The sequence below is a fragment of the Saccopteryx leptura genome, chromosome 4, assembly GCF_036850995.1.
Source record: "Saccopteryx leptura isolate mSacLep1 chromosome 4, mSacLep1_pri_phased_curated, whole genome shotgun sequence".
Taxonomy (NCBI): Eukaryota; Metazoa; Chordata; class Mammalia; order Chiroptera; family Emballonuridae; genus Saccopteryx; species Saccopteryx leptura.
Genome location: NC_089506.1, coordinates 33,620,219 through 33,636,815, shown reverse-complemented (window position 1 = coordinate 33,636,815; position 16,597 = coordinate 33,620,219). Strand labels below are relative to the sequence as shown.

The 16,597-nt window shown below is 40.2% G+C and overlaps 2 protein-coding genes across 7 annotated transcripts in view; one reads left to right on the top strand and one right to left on the bottom strand.

The window, feature by feature from the left end:
* Positions 1-951: 951 nt before the first annotated feature.
* SMIM19 (small integral membrane protein 19) lies at positions 952-12,865 on the bottom strand. Its single transcript, XM_066380430.1, has 4 exons — positions 12,733-12,865; positions 7,555-7,694; positions 5,754-5,878; positions 952-2,459 (listed from the first exon to the last, which is right to left on the bottom strand). Exons 2-4 carry the CDS (start codon positions 7,686-7,688, stop codon positions 2,395-2,397), a joined length of 324 nt encoding a protein of 107 aa, XP_066236527.1. The 5' UTR covers positions 7,689-7,694; positions 12,733-12,865; the 3' UTR covers positions 952-2,394.
* The window catches only part of SLC20A2 (solute carrier family 20 member 2), a 110,494-nt gene continuing 106,126 nt past the window's right edge, over positions 12,230-16,597 (top strand). For 2 of the 6 annotated variants that reach the window (XM_066380424.1, XM_066380422.1), the window contains exon 1: positions 12,230-12,556. The gene's annotated coding sequence lies outside the window, so the exon portion shown is untranslated. The other 4 variants (XM_066380420.1, XM_066380423.1, XM_066380429.1 and 1 more) reach the window with 4 other exon arrangements.

Here is a 16,597-nt window from a genome sequence, read left to right as displayed (position 1 = left end):
GTAGGTGGGAAACTTCTTGCTTTATAGTTTGCGCAAATATTAGTGGGAAACAGACTACGACTCAGCTCCAGTCCCTACTCTCACTGTTTTGCACACAGGTTGGAGATATGCAAATAAGGAACAGTATTTCCACTTAGTTTTCTAACACCTATTCATATTCTAATTGTTATTAGAGTCACATGTCTAGTGCAGAGTATATATTTCATAATTATCATTGAATGAATTACTTGGTTCCGTATACTTGTCTCTTTTCTCTTTATTTTCTAAGATATATGTTCTTAATATCTGAAATTATTTTTATTACCATTATTTTATTTTTTATTTCTACTCAATACTGAAAATAATTTCTGATATTATGCCAATTTTACCATCAACTCTGTATTTTATTTTCTGATGAATCATATAAATAATTCCACCTGAAACAGTGTGGGGTCAATAGCAAACATCTGTGTCCTTTAGAGGCCAACTTCTTTCCCAAGTGCAGCTGGCTGGCATCAGCTAAACATCAATTATTTAACACGCTCAAGCTGTGCACCAATAGAGGCTGACCACTGCTGAATATCTTATGCATTAAAAAAAAAGAAGAAACGAGGAAAAGGAGGACACAAGTGTTATTTACCATTTATTAGTCATTCCCCTTTCCTTCCAAAGAAAATAGTTCCATTGAAGTCTTGGTGGATTTGGGGGCAGAAGCAGGACAATCAGTTGATGTTGCTTTGAAGTGAGGCTGCAGGCTTCCACCCCTTTCCCAGCTCAGCTGTTGAAGCAGAGAAGAAACTTCAAAGGCAGACTTGCTGTTGTTCCTGCCAGTGGGGGTGAGTTAGCTTTAGAGAAAAAATGAGGAATTCATCCGTTCATACATACCGGGTTTGATGCTCACCAAAGATCTACCGGTTTTTAGTTAATGAGTGTCTCTATCTAGTGGATGCAGATAAAAACAATCACAGCCAATTTCATTGTGATCTATATTTATTCAAGTACACTACTTTTACAAGTCATCTGATATGGCCAGGTTTGTAATTTGTCCAGATGTGCCACATGTCGGCGACAGCAAGTAAACTGCTACTGCTTGATTACATTCTCTGCTCATGGAAATAAACAGAGGCTCTCCACAAGCAAAGCAAAGTTTAAGAAGAGTGTCTCCTTCCCACTCTGCTAGTCCCAGCCTGTAACTTACAACCCTTTTAGTTACAGTTTTTTATTCTATGTATAGGTGGTGCATTTATTCATTTGTGAGTTAAGAAAAGAATTACTCCATTTGGGCAACAATTCTCCTTGTACAAAATATACATTTTTTAATGATATAATTAAGTTATAAAAGAAAATGCAATTTCCCTGAATGTTTTTACTTAATCTAAACCTTTTCACTTAAAATTTATATTCTTTCACTTTACAATTATAAAGGGGAAATAATGTTGAAATACTAATTCTAACTCTTAGAATTAAGAATATCTTTGATTCAAAAACTAATTCTTGGCCAGCATGGACAGTTACATTTCCTGCCACTACCTCCAACCAGCTTTTACTTAAATAAATATGAAAAATTAGGTAATAACATTTCAATGTACAGTACAAAATGGTGTAAGATATGAGTCTTCAGGGAAGCTTATTATGCTAAAAAAGCATAAGAAACCAGAAAGTTACATTAAACATTGATAGTCATAGGACCGAAAAGCAAGTTGCTAACACCAGTATAGAGGTGTCTATTATTCTGGCAACATGGCCAGGATGGTCTAAGGAAGGTTCTTGTGGTGGAAATGAAACTGTAGGACTAAGGAAGAAGGCAAATCAACACCTAAAAACACAATTAAGAGGGAAAAATTTCCATAATTAGCAGAATTATGCTTCACGATGAAGAAAAGACAGTCTACTATACAAGTTCTGAAAAAGCAAATAGTTAATTCAATAAAAGAGTAGTAACAACAGCAATGAGAACACGCATCAGTCTGTTCTCCATGTTACCTTTAACACAGAGTCCAGTCTGACAGGAAGTCTGAAAATCCAATGACTGGATTTTCATTTTTTATTTTTGCAAGAATGTTCAACTCAAAGTGGCATAAACTCAGGTTCTCACTTCTAAAGACGGGTTTTCATTCCTAACAGATTGTATCCTGAAGACCTCAAAGGTCTCCACAAAGTAAAACGACCATCTCTCGTTATGGTCCATCCTTCTGTTCTGGGGCCCTTTGAGCTATTTTTGATTAGTGACAAAAGACTCAGAGATGCAATTTTAAAAAACAAAACAAAATACACCAAAAAATTGGGAAAAAGTCACAAGTAAAATAATTTTATGGAGACAAAAGATTATTTTAATATGTTGTTCATGATTTAGTAGAATTCGGAGCTTGTACCATCCTGTTTCACAATGACTTATGTCCCTCATTTTCCGAGGTTTCATTCCAGTGAGAGCTGCACACTGTCAGCCTGGTTCTGTGGCTGTTGGTAGTCATACTTCCTTGCTATTGAAAAGCAAACAAAACAAAACAAGAAAAAAGATAAAATCAATAAAGTAATTACTAGTTAATATCATTAAATCACAATCAAGTCATTAATCTCAGTAAAAAATTAGCTTAGAATTTAACATTTTTTTTCCCATTGGAGGAAATTTACTCTACTTTGTGATGTTCTAATTTCTCAACACTGCTTTTATATGTTTTTATTGCTATTACTTGTATATCAGGATTATTTGAGCTTTAAAATATATGGTAAACATTAAGCTATTAAAATTAATATTGTATAATTTCCTTTTTTCTTGCCGCCCATTTCTACCTTAAGATAAATTAATAATAATACCTTTGTCCACATCATAAGGAATTTAACTATATTTTAACTTACAAGCCTAAGAAACTTTTATTGAACTTTGTGAATATAAACTAGAACAGAAAACAGATATGCAATTCTGTATTCGCTTTGTACTTTTGAGAAATGTTTATTGAAGAATGGTCTTAACCTAAAACTAGAGAAAATACAGAGATAAAATCTATATGAATATGACATTCACTTCACAGCTTTAAAATTTTCAGTCTCTTTTTTTCCTCACCAAAAAAGAGATACTATTTGTTTACGCTAGTCGTGGTGAATTCAGATTTTTGTGGCCTAAAGCTTCTACAACTTTGGGAGTCCTCTTTAAGAAAAAGAACTTTGTTTGCTATTTCCTCTTCAACCACCAGACTTTGTTAGCACTAAATATGTTGCGAACACTGAAAATGATCCAATGTGAAGGGATTCAGTAAGTGTACAGATCTACACATACTCACTGTTTATAAGAATAATGGCTTCCAAAGAGGTGCACATCCTAACTCCCGTAATCTGCGAACATGTTATCTGACCGGGCAAAGGGTACTTTGAAGATGTTATTAAGGTCAAGTCCTTGAGAGGGGGAGATTACCCAGGGTTCCCTGGCCCCACCTAATCACACGCGTCCTTAAAAACAGAACGTTTCCTGGCTGAGTTCAGATGCAGGGGAAGATACAAAAATGGAAGAATGATCAGGAAGATGCAATGCTACTGGCTTTGAATATGGAGGAATGGGGCCACAGGCAAGAAATGTGGGTTGCTTCTAGAGGCTGGAAATGGCAAAGAAACAGATTTTCCTGTAGAGCAGAGAGAAAACCCTGCTGACACTTGGATTTTATCCCAGTGAGACTGTTGCAGGATGTTTAACCTATAAAACTGTAAGAGAATACACCTGTGTTGTTTTAAGCCACAAAATTTGTGATAATTTTTATAGCGGCCTTAGAAAACTGATATACCTTACAAAGACAGGAGTTCTGATAAGCTTTATTTAATGCCATTCCCATCAAATTACTGTATTAACACTGGGTTTATAATTGTAGATGTTACACTACCAGTAATATATTCACCCTGAGTAGCATAAACAAACAGTATCTGTTTCTTGGCTAGGCTTATTTCACTTCATTATAAGAATAATTATGAAGCAAAATGTCTTTAAGGTTCATCCCTGTTAGAGCATATGTCAGAAGTTTCTTCCTCTTAAAGGCTGAAAAACAGTCTACTGTATTTCTGTCCCATGTTTAGTGTACCCGTTCATCTGTCAAGGACACTTGGATTGTTTCCACCTTTGGCCATTGTGAATAATGCTATGTTAGTTATACTTCTTAGCTTGAACTGGCAACATATGCATACGGTACAAAGTGCAGAAGGAACAAAAGGAAAAGCAGTGGAAGTGTGTCTTCTTCCTGCCTGAGCTACAGCTACCTCCTCAGCTGCTTTCCCCAAAGAAACTGCTGTTAACCAGTTCTTAAATAATTTATACTAAAGAATTGTTTAGAGATTTTACCTGTGTAAAAAATATTTTTCTTTCTACTTTTCACCTAAAATTTCACTCCTTGTTTCTTTCTATACACACACTCACATTTAAGTTTTTACAGTAGATGTATTTCTTTTACAAAATGTCCAGTCTTCTTTCTTTAAATCTCACTGCCCCCATTAAGTTAATAATGTTAATAATCCATGCATATCTCTCCAAGCCTTCCTCCATGCTTGCATAATTGTATAGAACATTTATATTATATGCGGATAATACATGTTTTGGTCATTTGGTTTTAAAAGGTGAAGGAATTATATGATCTGAAGAGAAACCAGAGTAGAGGTCATTGATTTTAAAAGGGTGTCACTGTAGTACATGTTATATCTTGCTTTTCTCAACTTAATGATACAACAGAAACAACACCATTATTCTTTTAAATGGCAGCATAAGTGGCTGTGGCTTACAATGTATTCTGACTCTGCACATTGTGAACTTTGTTTCTTCTCTACCTACATACTCAGTATGAGTATTAATACTGAGCTATGCCCTCTGGCCTTGCACACTGACGTCAAATGCCATATTCCTGGAAGCCGCTTCTATACTGCTTTGACTTATAGTAATTTAATTATAATAGAAGGGACTGAAAACTGCATAAATACAAATTTTAAACACCAACTAAAAGTAGCTACAATTCAACTATCCTGTAGGTCCCCAAAATGCTCCAGGCCACTTCAATGTCATTCCACACAAGGGGAAGTACAAAGGAGGACAAATGAAAGTAGGAAGGAGACAGAAATCTTAACTGATTGTTAAAATAGCTGATTTTTACCAAATTTACAGAAGTATGATCACACATACAATTGCTACGGTTCCTCTCAGGGTTTTGGTGGGCCCGTACAAGTACAGGGTCCTGAAGCATTAACTTCATGCAAATCTGCCTTTGCTGATACTGTGTTGAGCATCTGAAAAAGGCATTCAGTTTTCATGTCCAACTATTTTTTTTTAATTTTTAAATTTTTCTTAAGTGAGAAGCGGGGAGGCAGAGAGATAGACTCCCACATGTGCCCCAACTGGGATCTACCCGGCAAGCCCCCTATGGGGTGATGCTCTGCCCATCTGGGGCCACTGCTCTGTTGCTTGGCAACCAAGCTATTTTAGCACCTGAGCAGAGGCCATGGAGCCATCTTCAGTGCCCTGGGCCAACTTGCTACATCTGAGCCAAGGCTACAGGAGAGGAATAGAGAGGTGGGAAGAGAGAAGGGTGAAGGGGAGGGGTGGAGAAGCAGATAGCTGCTTCTCCTGTGTGCACTGACTGGGAATCAAACCCGGGACATCCATATGCCAGGCCGACATTCTACAGCTGAGCCAACTGGCCAGGGCCCGTTACCAGCTATTTTTGAAAACCTCTTGCTAACTAGATTCAATTCCAAAAAATCAATTTTAAACATGCTTATATATACAGTTAAGCACAGAATATACTTACAAATGGAATACATTTCCAGCTGCTGTCTTAAACGAATTTTGCTTATTGTGTCATAAAAGTTGGGCTCTGACAGAATTTCTGCTGTAGGTGGCACACTAAATATCCTCATAATTTTCCTTTTATTCCTAAAACACAAAACCAATGTGGAAACAAGAGTTGTGTTAATATCTATAGGACTATAATATTCTCATGATTGTTATAATCAGAAACTACATCTTAAGACTTAAATGGCAAGGAATCCCTTTTATTTTGTCTCTGTGGATGCTTCCTCGGCTCTGAGTGTTCTTTCACTAAAAAGTAAGAAGCTGTGTAAGTACAGCTACAGGGCTTCAAGAAAGGAAAGAAAGTAGCTGAAAACATCCACATAATGCAACAGTGACAGACCTCCACTGTGCCTATGCGCCTACCCCCGCCCCAAAGCCAGATATTGTAAGGAGAAATGCATAAACAAAAAACCATCTGATTCGTCTCCTCCCTCTCATCTCCTCCAAATAAAACAAATTTTCTGAGTTTGACAATAAACAGAATGTGAGCAGACCTTAATTTTGGAAAATAATAAGCATATTTCTTAAATACAACAGCATGGTTATAATGGGGCCATCTATTTAAAACTGGTAACGGTGTACTCCTGCTTTTATTTTTTATTTATTTTATCTATTGATTTTGAGAGAGAGAGGGATAACATCTATTTGTTGTTCCACTTATTTATGCATTCACTGGTTGATTCTTGTAGGTGCCCTGACCGAGGATTGAACCTGCAACCTTGGATCATGGGGATAATGCTCTAACCAACTGAGCTACTCAGCCAGGGCCACTGTGCCCCTGCTTTTAAAACAGTGGGGTGGAGAGGAGGCAGTGGCTATTTTTGGAGGAAAGCTGTTTCCTGCATGTAGAACAGTGCTGGTATGGGAAGCCTTCTCTCACCCACCCCCTAGAAGCTAGGTGGCCAATGAGCTAGCCACTCTAGGAGTCAGGCAGCTGGGAAGGGTGAGCCTGCATGTCTGAGAACAAGTATAGGCTCTTAACTATTCCCCAGATCAAACATCAATTATTTTTGGATTACTAATTATTTTGAATTATCTAATGCCTTTCTGACTTTTGTAGAGGACACCATTAAACATGTGGTAATAAATAGAAGCAACTCAGTCCACTAACACTGTTTTTCCTTTTCAAAGTATCCCCCTTTATTTTTTTTTTTAACTGTACTTAAAGAAAAGAAGCCAGAGTATGGAGGAGAACAGTTAAATTATGCTAAAGTATCTAGAATTAAAGTGGGAAATATTCATTGAGAATTTACATTATGTGGCACCCGGGACACAAAGGTTAAAGGTCTTTGTTCTCAAGGGATTGACATTTTTGCTGAAGATGGTCAATATTGTTCATAATACAATCTTGCACAAGAAACAGAAGGGAAAGCTTAAAACATGCAAGGAGAGACTCCCTGAATACAAGTAGTTTCTGCATTTTCAGGGACATGGGCCAAAAGAAATGTGTTCATCCAAAGGTGACAGTGAACACAGGTTGGATGATAAATTAAGCTGTGTTAGAAGTGACAGAATAGGAGTATAGTGTAGCTGGTGTGGGTGCCAAGAGCTGCCCTTAAGTCTCCATCTCAACAGGGTGTTGGAAGCTAAACCTCAGTGTCCAGTGCTCAAGAGTCCGAGTAGATAGTGTTTCATAGCAGGAACTAAAACACTGATGAAATTATTTTTGTGCATTTAATTCAGATAAAACAATAAACAAACCTGCAAAGCTTTTAAATGCCCAGTTTCTTATCTCCCTGAGGTACTCAAATATTTACCTCTTGGCATACATGAAGAGACCAAAACTAACGAGGATCACGACCAAGTAAACGTTGGTGGCTTCGTTCCAGGCCTCGTGGACGCTGTAATCGATAGAGCCATCGTCACCCATTACTCCGTAACCCCCCAGCATGCGGCTCTGAGAGAGAAAAAAAGAACAGGGTTTCTGTTGGTGAGCAATGGTTTGACTGAAGAAGGGCTGGCAAACAGTCTGCTGGCCAGCTACATACAGCCCGCCGCCAAAGAGCCAAGAATGGTTTTACGGTTCTAAATGGGTACATTTTAAATTGTTTTAAGTACCTACATAATACCCTTGGGTTTTGCCTCACAGCTCTCAAAGCCTAAAATATCTACAGTCTGGTCCTTTAAGAAAAAGTTGGCCAACCCCTGGTCTAGGTAACTAAAACAGGTAATAGTATTTCCTCTTATTTTGAACTTCAAGACATTACAGCTTCTACATTAAAGTTAAAATTTGGGATTAAAAAAATCATATTAATAAAAGGAATACAGGTTGAAATGTCATTGCACAGTTTCCAAACAGTAACTATCATCCAGATTAAAGCAACTGAATGCTTTGAAACATAGACCCTAACAACTGTCTGTGACACTCAGAAAAGTGTTGCTCTGGTGACAGCAACCTAGAAAAGGTGACAGCGTAACAACGCCCTTCCACGTGCCTCCTGATGCAGCTGGAAAACGGCTGCAGCTCTATCTAATTTTGGCTTGCTGGTCAAATGTGGTTGAAATAAGCTATGGAATACAAAGTTGCTTTTTGCTATTTACACAGCTGTGACTTCTATTCAAGGAAATGCATTCTTTGGACATTCCCACAGAAAATAAGAGTGGTAATAGCAACTGTCCCAAATAGCAAGTAAAAGAGTAATGGTTTCTCATTTGTGTTTGGGAAGGTAACTGAATTTTCCCTTTAAGAGAAAGTTCCTCCTTTGTGTTGGGCATAAAAGGTAAGTCTAAGTAAAATGACCTAATATGTGAAAGAAGTCCAGAAGTGTTTATTTTAGACATTCTATAAAAAGGAAAAAGACTGAACAAGTGATGGGTGATAACTGTACTGTAGTTTCTAATAATAAGACTGCCATTTTCTAATACCAAGAAAAAGAGTATCTGAAATGTCTAAGAAATTGTTTTGCATTTCCCCCCCCTAGATAGCTTATAACAGTGAAGGTATTGCAGAAATTCAGCCCCTAAAATATCTTGCAATCTGTCCTGTAAGCCTCCAAAATGTTCTTTAATGTAATAGTTTGGCTCAGTAAGTTAATAAGTGTGTATTAAGGGCAGAGTCTGTTTTCTTTCTTATAGTGTGCCTCTGCATAAAATGAATTAAATTTCCCCAGAGGTCTGCTCCTAAGCCAGATAGTATGTTTACCTCTCGCTGACATCTGAAGTCTTTGTCAGACATCTGGGGACATAATGTACTTATTTAGAGTACAATGAATATCATAAATGGCCATTTAACTTAAACAGTCAACACTGAGGGCAAGAGTAATATCTCTAAAACATCTATTGGTGTCTGATAAATATCAAGATGTCTTGTAAAAATCAGCCAAGGAATAATAAAAACAGAACTTACTTTAAATTATAATAATTTATAGATGCAAGATCTAAATATTAAACATCAGACCATACCCAATTCCTATATATTAAAGTCTGGCTGTGAAATTTTTCTTTTTAGAGAGAGGCAGGGAGAGACAGAGACAGGAACATTGAGCTGTTGCTGTATGTTCCCTGATCAGCATACTCTGTGCTTCCAGACCACACTCCAACCAATTGAGCTACTATCCAAGGCTTAAATTTTTTTATTTATTAATTGATATTTTTTAGAGAGAGAGAGGAAGGGGGAAGGGAAGCATTCATTTGTTGTTCCACTTAGTTGTGAATTCATTGGCTGCTTCCCGTGTGTGCCCTGACCCAGGATTGAACCCGCAACCTTGTCCTTTCTGGACAATGCTCTAACTAACTGAGCTAACTGGCCAGAGCCTGGAATTTTTCTTAAGAGAATAAGAGGCTGGCCCTGGCCTGTGGCTCAGTGGATAGTGTCAGCCTGGCATATGGATGTCCCAGGGTCGATTCCTGGTCAGGGCACACAGAAACGACCATCTGCTGCTCCCCCTACCCCACCCTTTCCCCTTTCCCCTCCCTCAGCCAGTGGCTCCATTTGTTTGAGCATGGCCTGGGTTGTTGAGGATAGCTTGGTTGGAGTGCATCAGCCTCAGGCACTAAAAATAGCTTAGTACCCGATCATCAGCCCTAGATGGGTGTAGGAAAATGGCTGGAAATTGGAAAGCTGCCCTGAAACAAGCCTTTGGTGCGGACTTTGGAACGCGAAGTCCTGCGGGGGCAGAATGCTGCCCTGGCAAGCACTGATAAGATTGTTTAATGGAATTTCCTGCATACCTGCAAGGTTTTAGTTAGTCATCCTTCTCTGTTCCTGAGCCTATGCTCTGCTAACTTATTTGCTGATTAAAGAAACAAATACCGTATTTTTAGCTCCATAAGATGCACCTGACCATAAGACACACCCAGGGTTTTGAGGAAAATAAGAAAAAAATATTCTGAACCAAATGGTATGTTAAAATATTTAATAAAATACCGTATTTTTTGCTCCATAAGATGCATGGGCATTTTCCCCTTCACTTTTTGGGGTGGAAAAAGTGCATCTTATGGAGTGAAAAATACGGTAAATACGATAAGGCTGCAAAGAACTGGGCTCTCAGTCCTAGAGGCTGGGAGTCCCTTGTACACATCTTTTCTTTGTGTTTTTTCTTAAGTCCTGCAGCACATTTTTTGTGTGCACACCCATTGCTGAGCTGGTCTCTGCAGACGGAGTTGTTGGGTAGATCCCAGTTGGGGCACATGTAGCAGTCTGCCTCACTATCTCCCCTCCTCTAACCTAAAAAAATAAAAAAATGAGAAACTAAGAGGTACAGGGAGACTTGACATAGTCAAAGCTTTGATTCTTATTCCTTGAAACTGAACTCTAGTTTCTATAAATATATTATTGATAGTAAATAACCAACTTTTGGTTGATTTCTTTTGGAATACCAGAGACTAGTGATTGTTTATAATTTATGGAATCTAGACTTTTGTTGGTGCCAAAATGTAAAATTCTGTGTTTGGCAAAAAAAGATGACATTAGATGTCTGATTTGAGATGCTGAAGAAGGCCTGGAACAATTATGCAGCAAGGGTGGTAGCTTTCAGGATTGGGAATTATGAACAAGTCTGTGAAGCAGGAAATACATAGCAATGGTCACTAGAACATTTTGCAGGTGCTATTTATCTGACAAATTATAAAAGTGTTTCCTACCTGTTTTCTAACACTTGAATGGATCTGAGCCAGGTTAATTTCTGGCTTTGATTTTTCACAAAATTTTCTTTATGTGCCACTCTAAATGGTATATACCTACAGAGCGAATCTTCCTCCTGCGACAAATATGCCAGTCTGTCATTTCAGAGAATTTCACATTACTGCTGACCCAGATGGTAAAACTTTAACGTGAATTATATAACATATATTAGACAACATCATTGGTATGCAATGACACTTGTGCTCCACAGTTCCAGGGAAATAGTTTTAGTAGCGCTGTTGTGAAAGATCTGCAGAGGATAGACCTTTTCTAACCAACTCTCTATCATGACCAATTGCATGACTTTGTAAGACTGACAGAAATAAAGAATAGTTTTGACCAAAGTCACAGTACACACCCGTGGCTCACATGTGGCCTGAACTATGAACATCCCCTTCCAGCAAGCCAGTCTAACCAAGTGTACACACATACACCTGCTGAGTGATTACTTCATACCACCACAGCCTTCCTCTTAAATCTAAAGCAAAATGCCCAGGGGCATTACAGTGCTTCAATCCTGGCAAGTTATTGTTTCAGCAAGATCACAATGTAGCTAGCCATGTGCTTGGATCATGATTCATCAATTTCTCAAATTGGTCATTGAGAAAAACTAAACTTTTTTCACATACTGAACTATTTCAGTGAGATGCTAGGATGCACTGAATTAAGTCCCAGATAAACATTAGTATCCAGAGATAAAGTTGCCAAAATAGGACGATTAGGTTTGTTTTTAGTTTGATAAACCTTTAGGTTAAGAACTAGGAGAAGCTTTCTAGAGGTCAGTGATTATATCATAAATATTAAAATTAGTTTCCTGGTTTGGGGTTCCTGATACCATGTCTAGATGGTTCTAAAACAGAAGCATCACTTGCTACCATCTCTTAAATCTTCTTACCATTTTTGTCTCTCAGTACTTTATTTTGATACAAGTATTCAGATTAGAATCATTTACACAGTTCCAAGAGTTCCTAATAACACAATCCACACTGCATGTATGTCATTTTCTTTCTCTCAGTCTTCTGAGACACTAAAAGTCTGGGTTTCTGATGCAGAAGGGTACAAGCTAACAGGCCTTCAGGAGGAAGGAACCAAAGGGAGGCAGGCAATGAACGTGAGGGTTTTCGTGCTGGGCAGTCCACATATTACTTTAGTCTTCACAACCACCCTGCTGGGAGGCACTAAAGCTCCATTTTACAGAAGCAACTGAGATGACGGTGGCGGTGTTTACACAGTATAACCTGCCCAAAATCACACAGTCTAGCGAGTGGACGGACAGGGTTGTCACTGCATCTGACTCTCAAACCTGAACTCTTCCAACCCTGACCTCAATCTTATGAGATTTGCTCCTCCCGGAAAAAAAGAATCCAGTTGAGCGGGTACAGAACATAATCCTTTCTCAGGAAGTGGCCGCAGGCGGGAGCCTGCGGAGCTGCCAGACCTAATGCGTTTCCGCCGCTCGCAGGCTGCGTGTGATTCAATCCTCAAACACTCCTGCTAAACCCCGAACCACCCGGGGCCAACGCGCCCGCCCCGAGTTGACGTTGCAGATGCGGCTCCTTCAACTCTGTCTGCGTTTCGGGAACTCGGAGCTTCACTATTCCTTACGGCCCTGAGCGCCACGAGCAAAAGCGAGGCAGGTAGGAGCCCGCAAGCCCCCCACTGGGGGCGTGGGGCGGCAGCGACTCCCACCGCCCCTGCTCTCCCCACCCTGCGAGTCCGGGACGGGGCGGGGCGGGGCGCCGCGCGGGCGGAGGGCGGGGCCGAGTGACGCGAGATCGGGGCCCGGGAGGCGCAGGGACGCGGGGTCACTCACGCTGCTCGCTCCGGAGGCGGCAGGCGACCAGGCTGCTCCGCTCGGGGCCCTTTTCCCCGGAGTCGGGGCCGGACTCGCGGGAACCGGTTACCGCACGGACCTGGACGACCTCGGCCTTCGTCATTTCCTGCCGACCCGTCGGTTTCCGGAAGCGACAGGGAACCAGGTCTTTTCCTCCCCCCCCTTCACCCCCCCTTTCAGTTTTTGAACGGGAGAGACGAAGCGACCGCCCCGGTGCCGCCCCCGCGCGTGAGTGGAGCCGGGCTCCCTTCCCCTCCCCCGCGGCGCGTCACCGCCCGGCCCCGCCCCCGGGCCTGACCCCCGCCCGGGCTGCGCGCGCCGCCCTCTGCGAGCCTCGGGCTGCGCGACTGTCGCCCCCGCGGGAGGGCGGGCCGGGTCGGGTCGGGTCGCGGCCGGCGTGGGGCTGCTGGTGGCGGTGGGTTTTGCAGCCCTCGCCTGGTAGTCCACGTGGATCTAGCGGTTGTGTGCTAAGACCCGTCGGGAAGTAGTGGGGACAGGTCATTACCCCGGAGTTCCATGCCTCCTCCCGCCCCATTTCGGCGCGCCCGGGCGGGATCCTCGGCGTAGGAGGGGGAATGTGCATTGTCCCACGAAGCGAGATTAGGCTGGGAAACACAAAGATCTCTTCTTTTCGTAATGAGATCATAGGGTTAGTTTTAATACTTACCATAATATATATTTAAGAAACTATATGCTTTCCAAAAAGTCTTTCTATATATATTTTCCCTATGATAATAAATGATGCGTGGCTGAAACTTGAAGTGTTTTTAAAAACTGGATACTGTAATACTGACAGTTCAAGTGACTTTTGGGCATTTAAAAATCTTTTTGTGTAGGGACTTGAAAAATGTATTTTCTAGCATGAGACAGGTAATGAATTTATGTAGAATTTTAGTACGTATTAGTGTTGAAGTTAATCAGATTTCAGTGGTTGATGCAGCCTTGGGAATAAATGGCCACTAGCAAGTGCTTGAAGTCTTAACTACTGTTTTCATTTTTAGGTACTTCTCTAGGATCAGCTGACTGCTAATTATAATTCATGCTAGACCATGTAGAGGTTGTCTTCTTAATTGATAAGCGGAGATAAGGGCTAATATTTAACACTACCCCTTAGGAAGTTTTCTCTGCCTCTTTGTGGATCGTTTTGCTACAAGTAAACTCACCTTTGTCTAGACGAGGATCATTAGTTGGTGCACTAATATACTGACTTTATTTATAGTATTAATGCATGTTAGCTTATACATTTACATATGCAAAATTATGTATAATTTTACAACCATTTAGTTTGCCTATAAAGTTGGAGAATTAGGAACAATATTTAAGGGCATTGTCGAGTACTGATTGTTTGCCAGACCTGTGCCAAATGATCTATGTGCTTTATCACATTTAATCTTCCAGGATAATTTTTTGCATAAGCATAGGTGGCTCAAAAAATATTTGAATACACAGATTTTATTTGAATGTGTCCAAATGTGGAATAAATACATGAATTACTACTTCTGTTTCCGCTTTTGTAAAATAAGGGTGTTGGCAATATAAAGTGACTCATAAAGTAAATTAATGTGTTTTTCAAATTGGAAGATGGCTTTAAAATTGCATACAGCTAAAAAAAAAAAAACAACCCCCACCCCTTTTTAAAAGTATTCAGTAGTTTTTAAAGCCCTGGTCTCTTATCCAGATTCCCTTCATATATAGTTGTCACTCAATGAACATGCTATACTTGGACATTGGAAAAGATAAATGGTGGGAAAGCCGAATGGCCCCTTCTGAAAAGCTTCTTTCCATATTTGGTTTCTAAGTGACATTCCTAATTATGGTTAACAAATGACAATGAAACAGGAAGAGTAATTTTCCAATACCAAACCAAGGAAATAAAAAACAGTGGGCTATTACTTTGTTGATAAGCCTAACATTCATGGGTTTCTGAGTGTTAAGAATGTCATTATTATCTACATTGCGGGAGTTCTACCTGATTTTTCAGTTTCCCTGTAAATATCTTAAACATTCAGTGTTGACTCCAGTACTTTGTGCATTTAGAAGTTAAGTTTTTGGTTGGATTTAGTTAAGCAGTTTTGACTTCCTTAAGCAAGAACTTTATTTTGACTGTGTTTCCATAGATACAATTTAATAACATATAGGCGTAACAATGATGAAAATGAGGGTGGGATCTAATGGCTTGCACCTTGTGAGAGTAGAGGTATTCGAAAAGATTGGAGAGGATGAAGGAAATTCTTGAAAATGTGTGATTACATTATTTGTGATTATAGTATATTGGACTATATATAGTCTTCTGATTCTAGTCGTCCATCATTGGAGAAGAAAAGATTGAGCATGCTTTGCCAGTCGGTATTTATAAGAGGTTTCCTTTACCTAAAGGCATTCTCTTCGGGCAGGGGATGAAGGGACAGTTGTCATCAATAGGGGGATGTAAGAAGAAAAAGATGCATGTGTTTCTTTGGACTTAGTACTTGCATCCGTTGTGATGAACTGATTCTTGCCACCACATTCATCTTCAGGCACTTTCCTGGTAGATATTTGTAAGCAGCCACTTGGAGTTAAAGATGGGGAAAACGGGAGGAGGGTCGGAGGGGGGAAGCACAGCACAAGGGTATACAGCAAAGTATTAATAGGTTACATTTTGTCAAATTATGAAACCATTGGAATAAGATTGTGTTTGTAAATTTCTTGTATGTTATTTTTATCCAGGTATATGGAGAATATCCCTTTAATGTGCTTTATAAACAATGGACCATATTTAGAGTACAGTACATGGAAAGTTACTGAATTTTTCATTGCCTCCATTTCTGTATGTTAGTTGTTAGAAAGCCAGAGTGACCATAATGCCAGCATTGGTTCCAGCATTGGTAAGGCGTTTAAGCAATGTTGTGTTTCACGGTATTGGAAGACAAGGTCTTTTCGGTCCTTATTTCAAAGCTTGACTCTCACACAGAGGGTTCTTTAAGTTTCCAGACCTTCTGTGTGTCACTCATTGCCATATCCCCAGTGCCTAGAACAGAGCCTAACATTTGGAAGATGTTGAGTAAATTATTGTGAAATGAACAAAAATACGTTGGAATCATCTTCTCTCTTCTTTCTGCTAGTGAAGGTCCCACTTACCAGAGGAAGGGCCACCTCAGCCTTACCTTCTCTACAGAGTCTGCAGTCCATGATGAGCCCTTTGAATGTTAGCTATTTATTTAATTGGTAGTATTTTAGTTGGGCAAACATTATGTACATACATGAAACAGTATGAGAATTTGGAGCTAAGTAAAACAAATTAATAATAATAGCTAACATAGCCCTGGCTGGTTGGCTCAGTGGTAGAGAGTCGGCCTGGCGTGCAGGAGTCCCAGGTTCGATTCCCGGCCAGGGCACACAGGAGAAGCACACATTTGCTTCTCCACCCCTCCCCCTCTCCTTCCTCTCTGTCTCTCTCTTCCCCTCCCACAGCCAAGGCTCCACTGGAGCAAAGTTTGCCCGGGCGCTGAGGATGGCTCTGTGGCCTCTGCCTTAGGTGCTAGAATGGCTCTGATTGCAGTAGAGCGATGCCCCAAGATGGGCAGAGCATTGCCCCCTGGTGGGCATGCCAGGTGGATCCCACTCCAGCGCATGCGGGAGTCTGTCTGACTGCCTCCCCGTTTCCAGCTTCGGAAAAATACCAAAAAATAAAAATAAAAAAAAATAATAGCTAACATTTATGTACTGCTTAAAATATTCCAGATGCTGTCCTAGGTGCCTTTATGTGTTAATTTATTTGACTCTTACAACAATTCTTTGAAGTAGGTACAGTTGTAATACTGTTATTCAAATGAGGAAACTGAGGCACAGCAAGGTAATTAAGGTA

Bases quoted from the DNA above. Each gene is read 5' to 3' on its own strand.
- SMIM19 (XM_066380430.1), bottom strand. From the start codon at position 7,688: ATGCTGGGGGGTTACGGAGTAATGGGTGACGATGGCTCTATCGATTAC. The intron at 5,879-7,554 runs GTAAATATTTGA...TTTGTGTTTTAG, and splicing joins CTCTTCATGTATGCCAAGAG to GAATAAAAGGAAAATTATGA. The intron at 2,460-5,753 runs GTAAGTATATTC...GCTTTTCAATAG, and splicing joins GCTGGAAATGTATTCCATTT to CAAGGAAGTATGACTACCAA.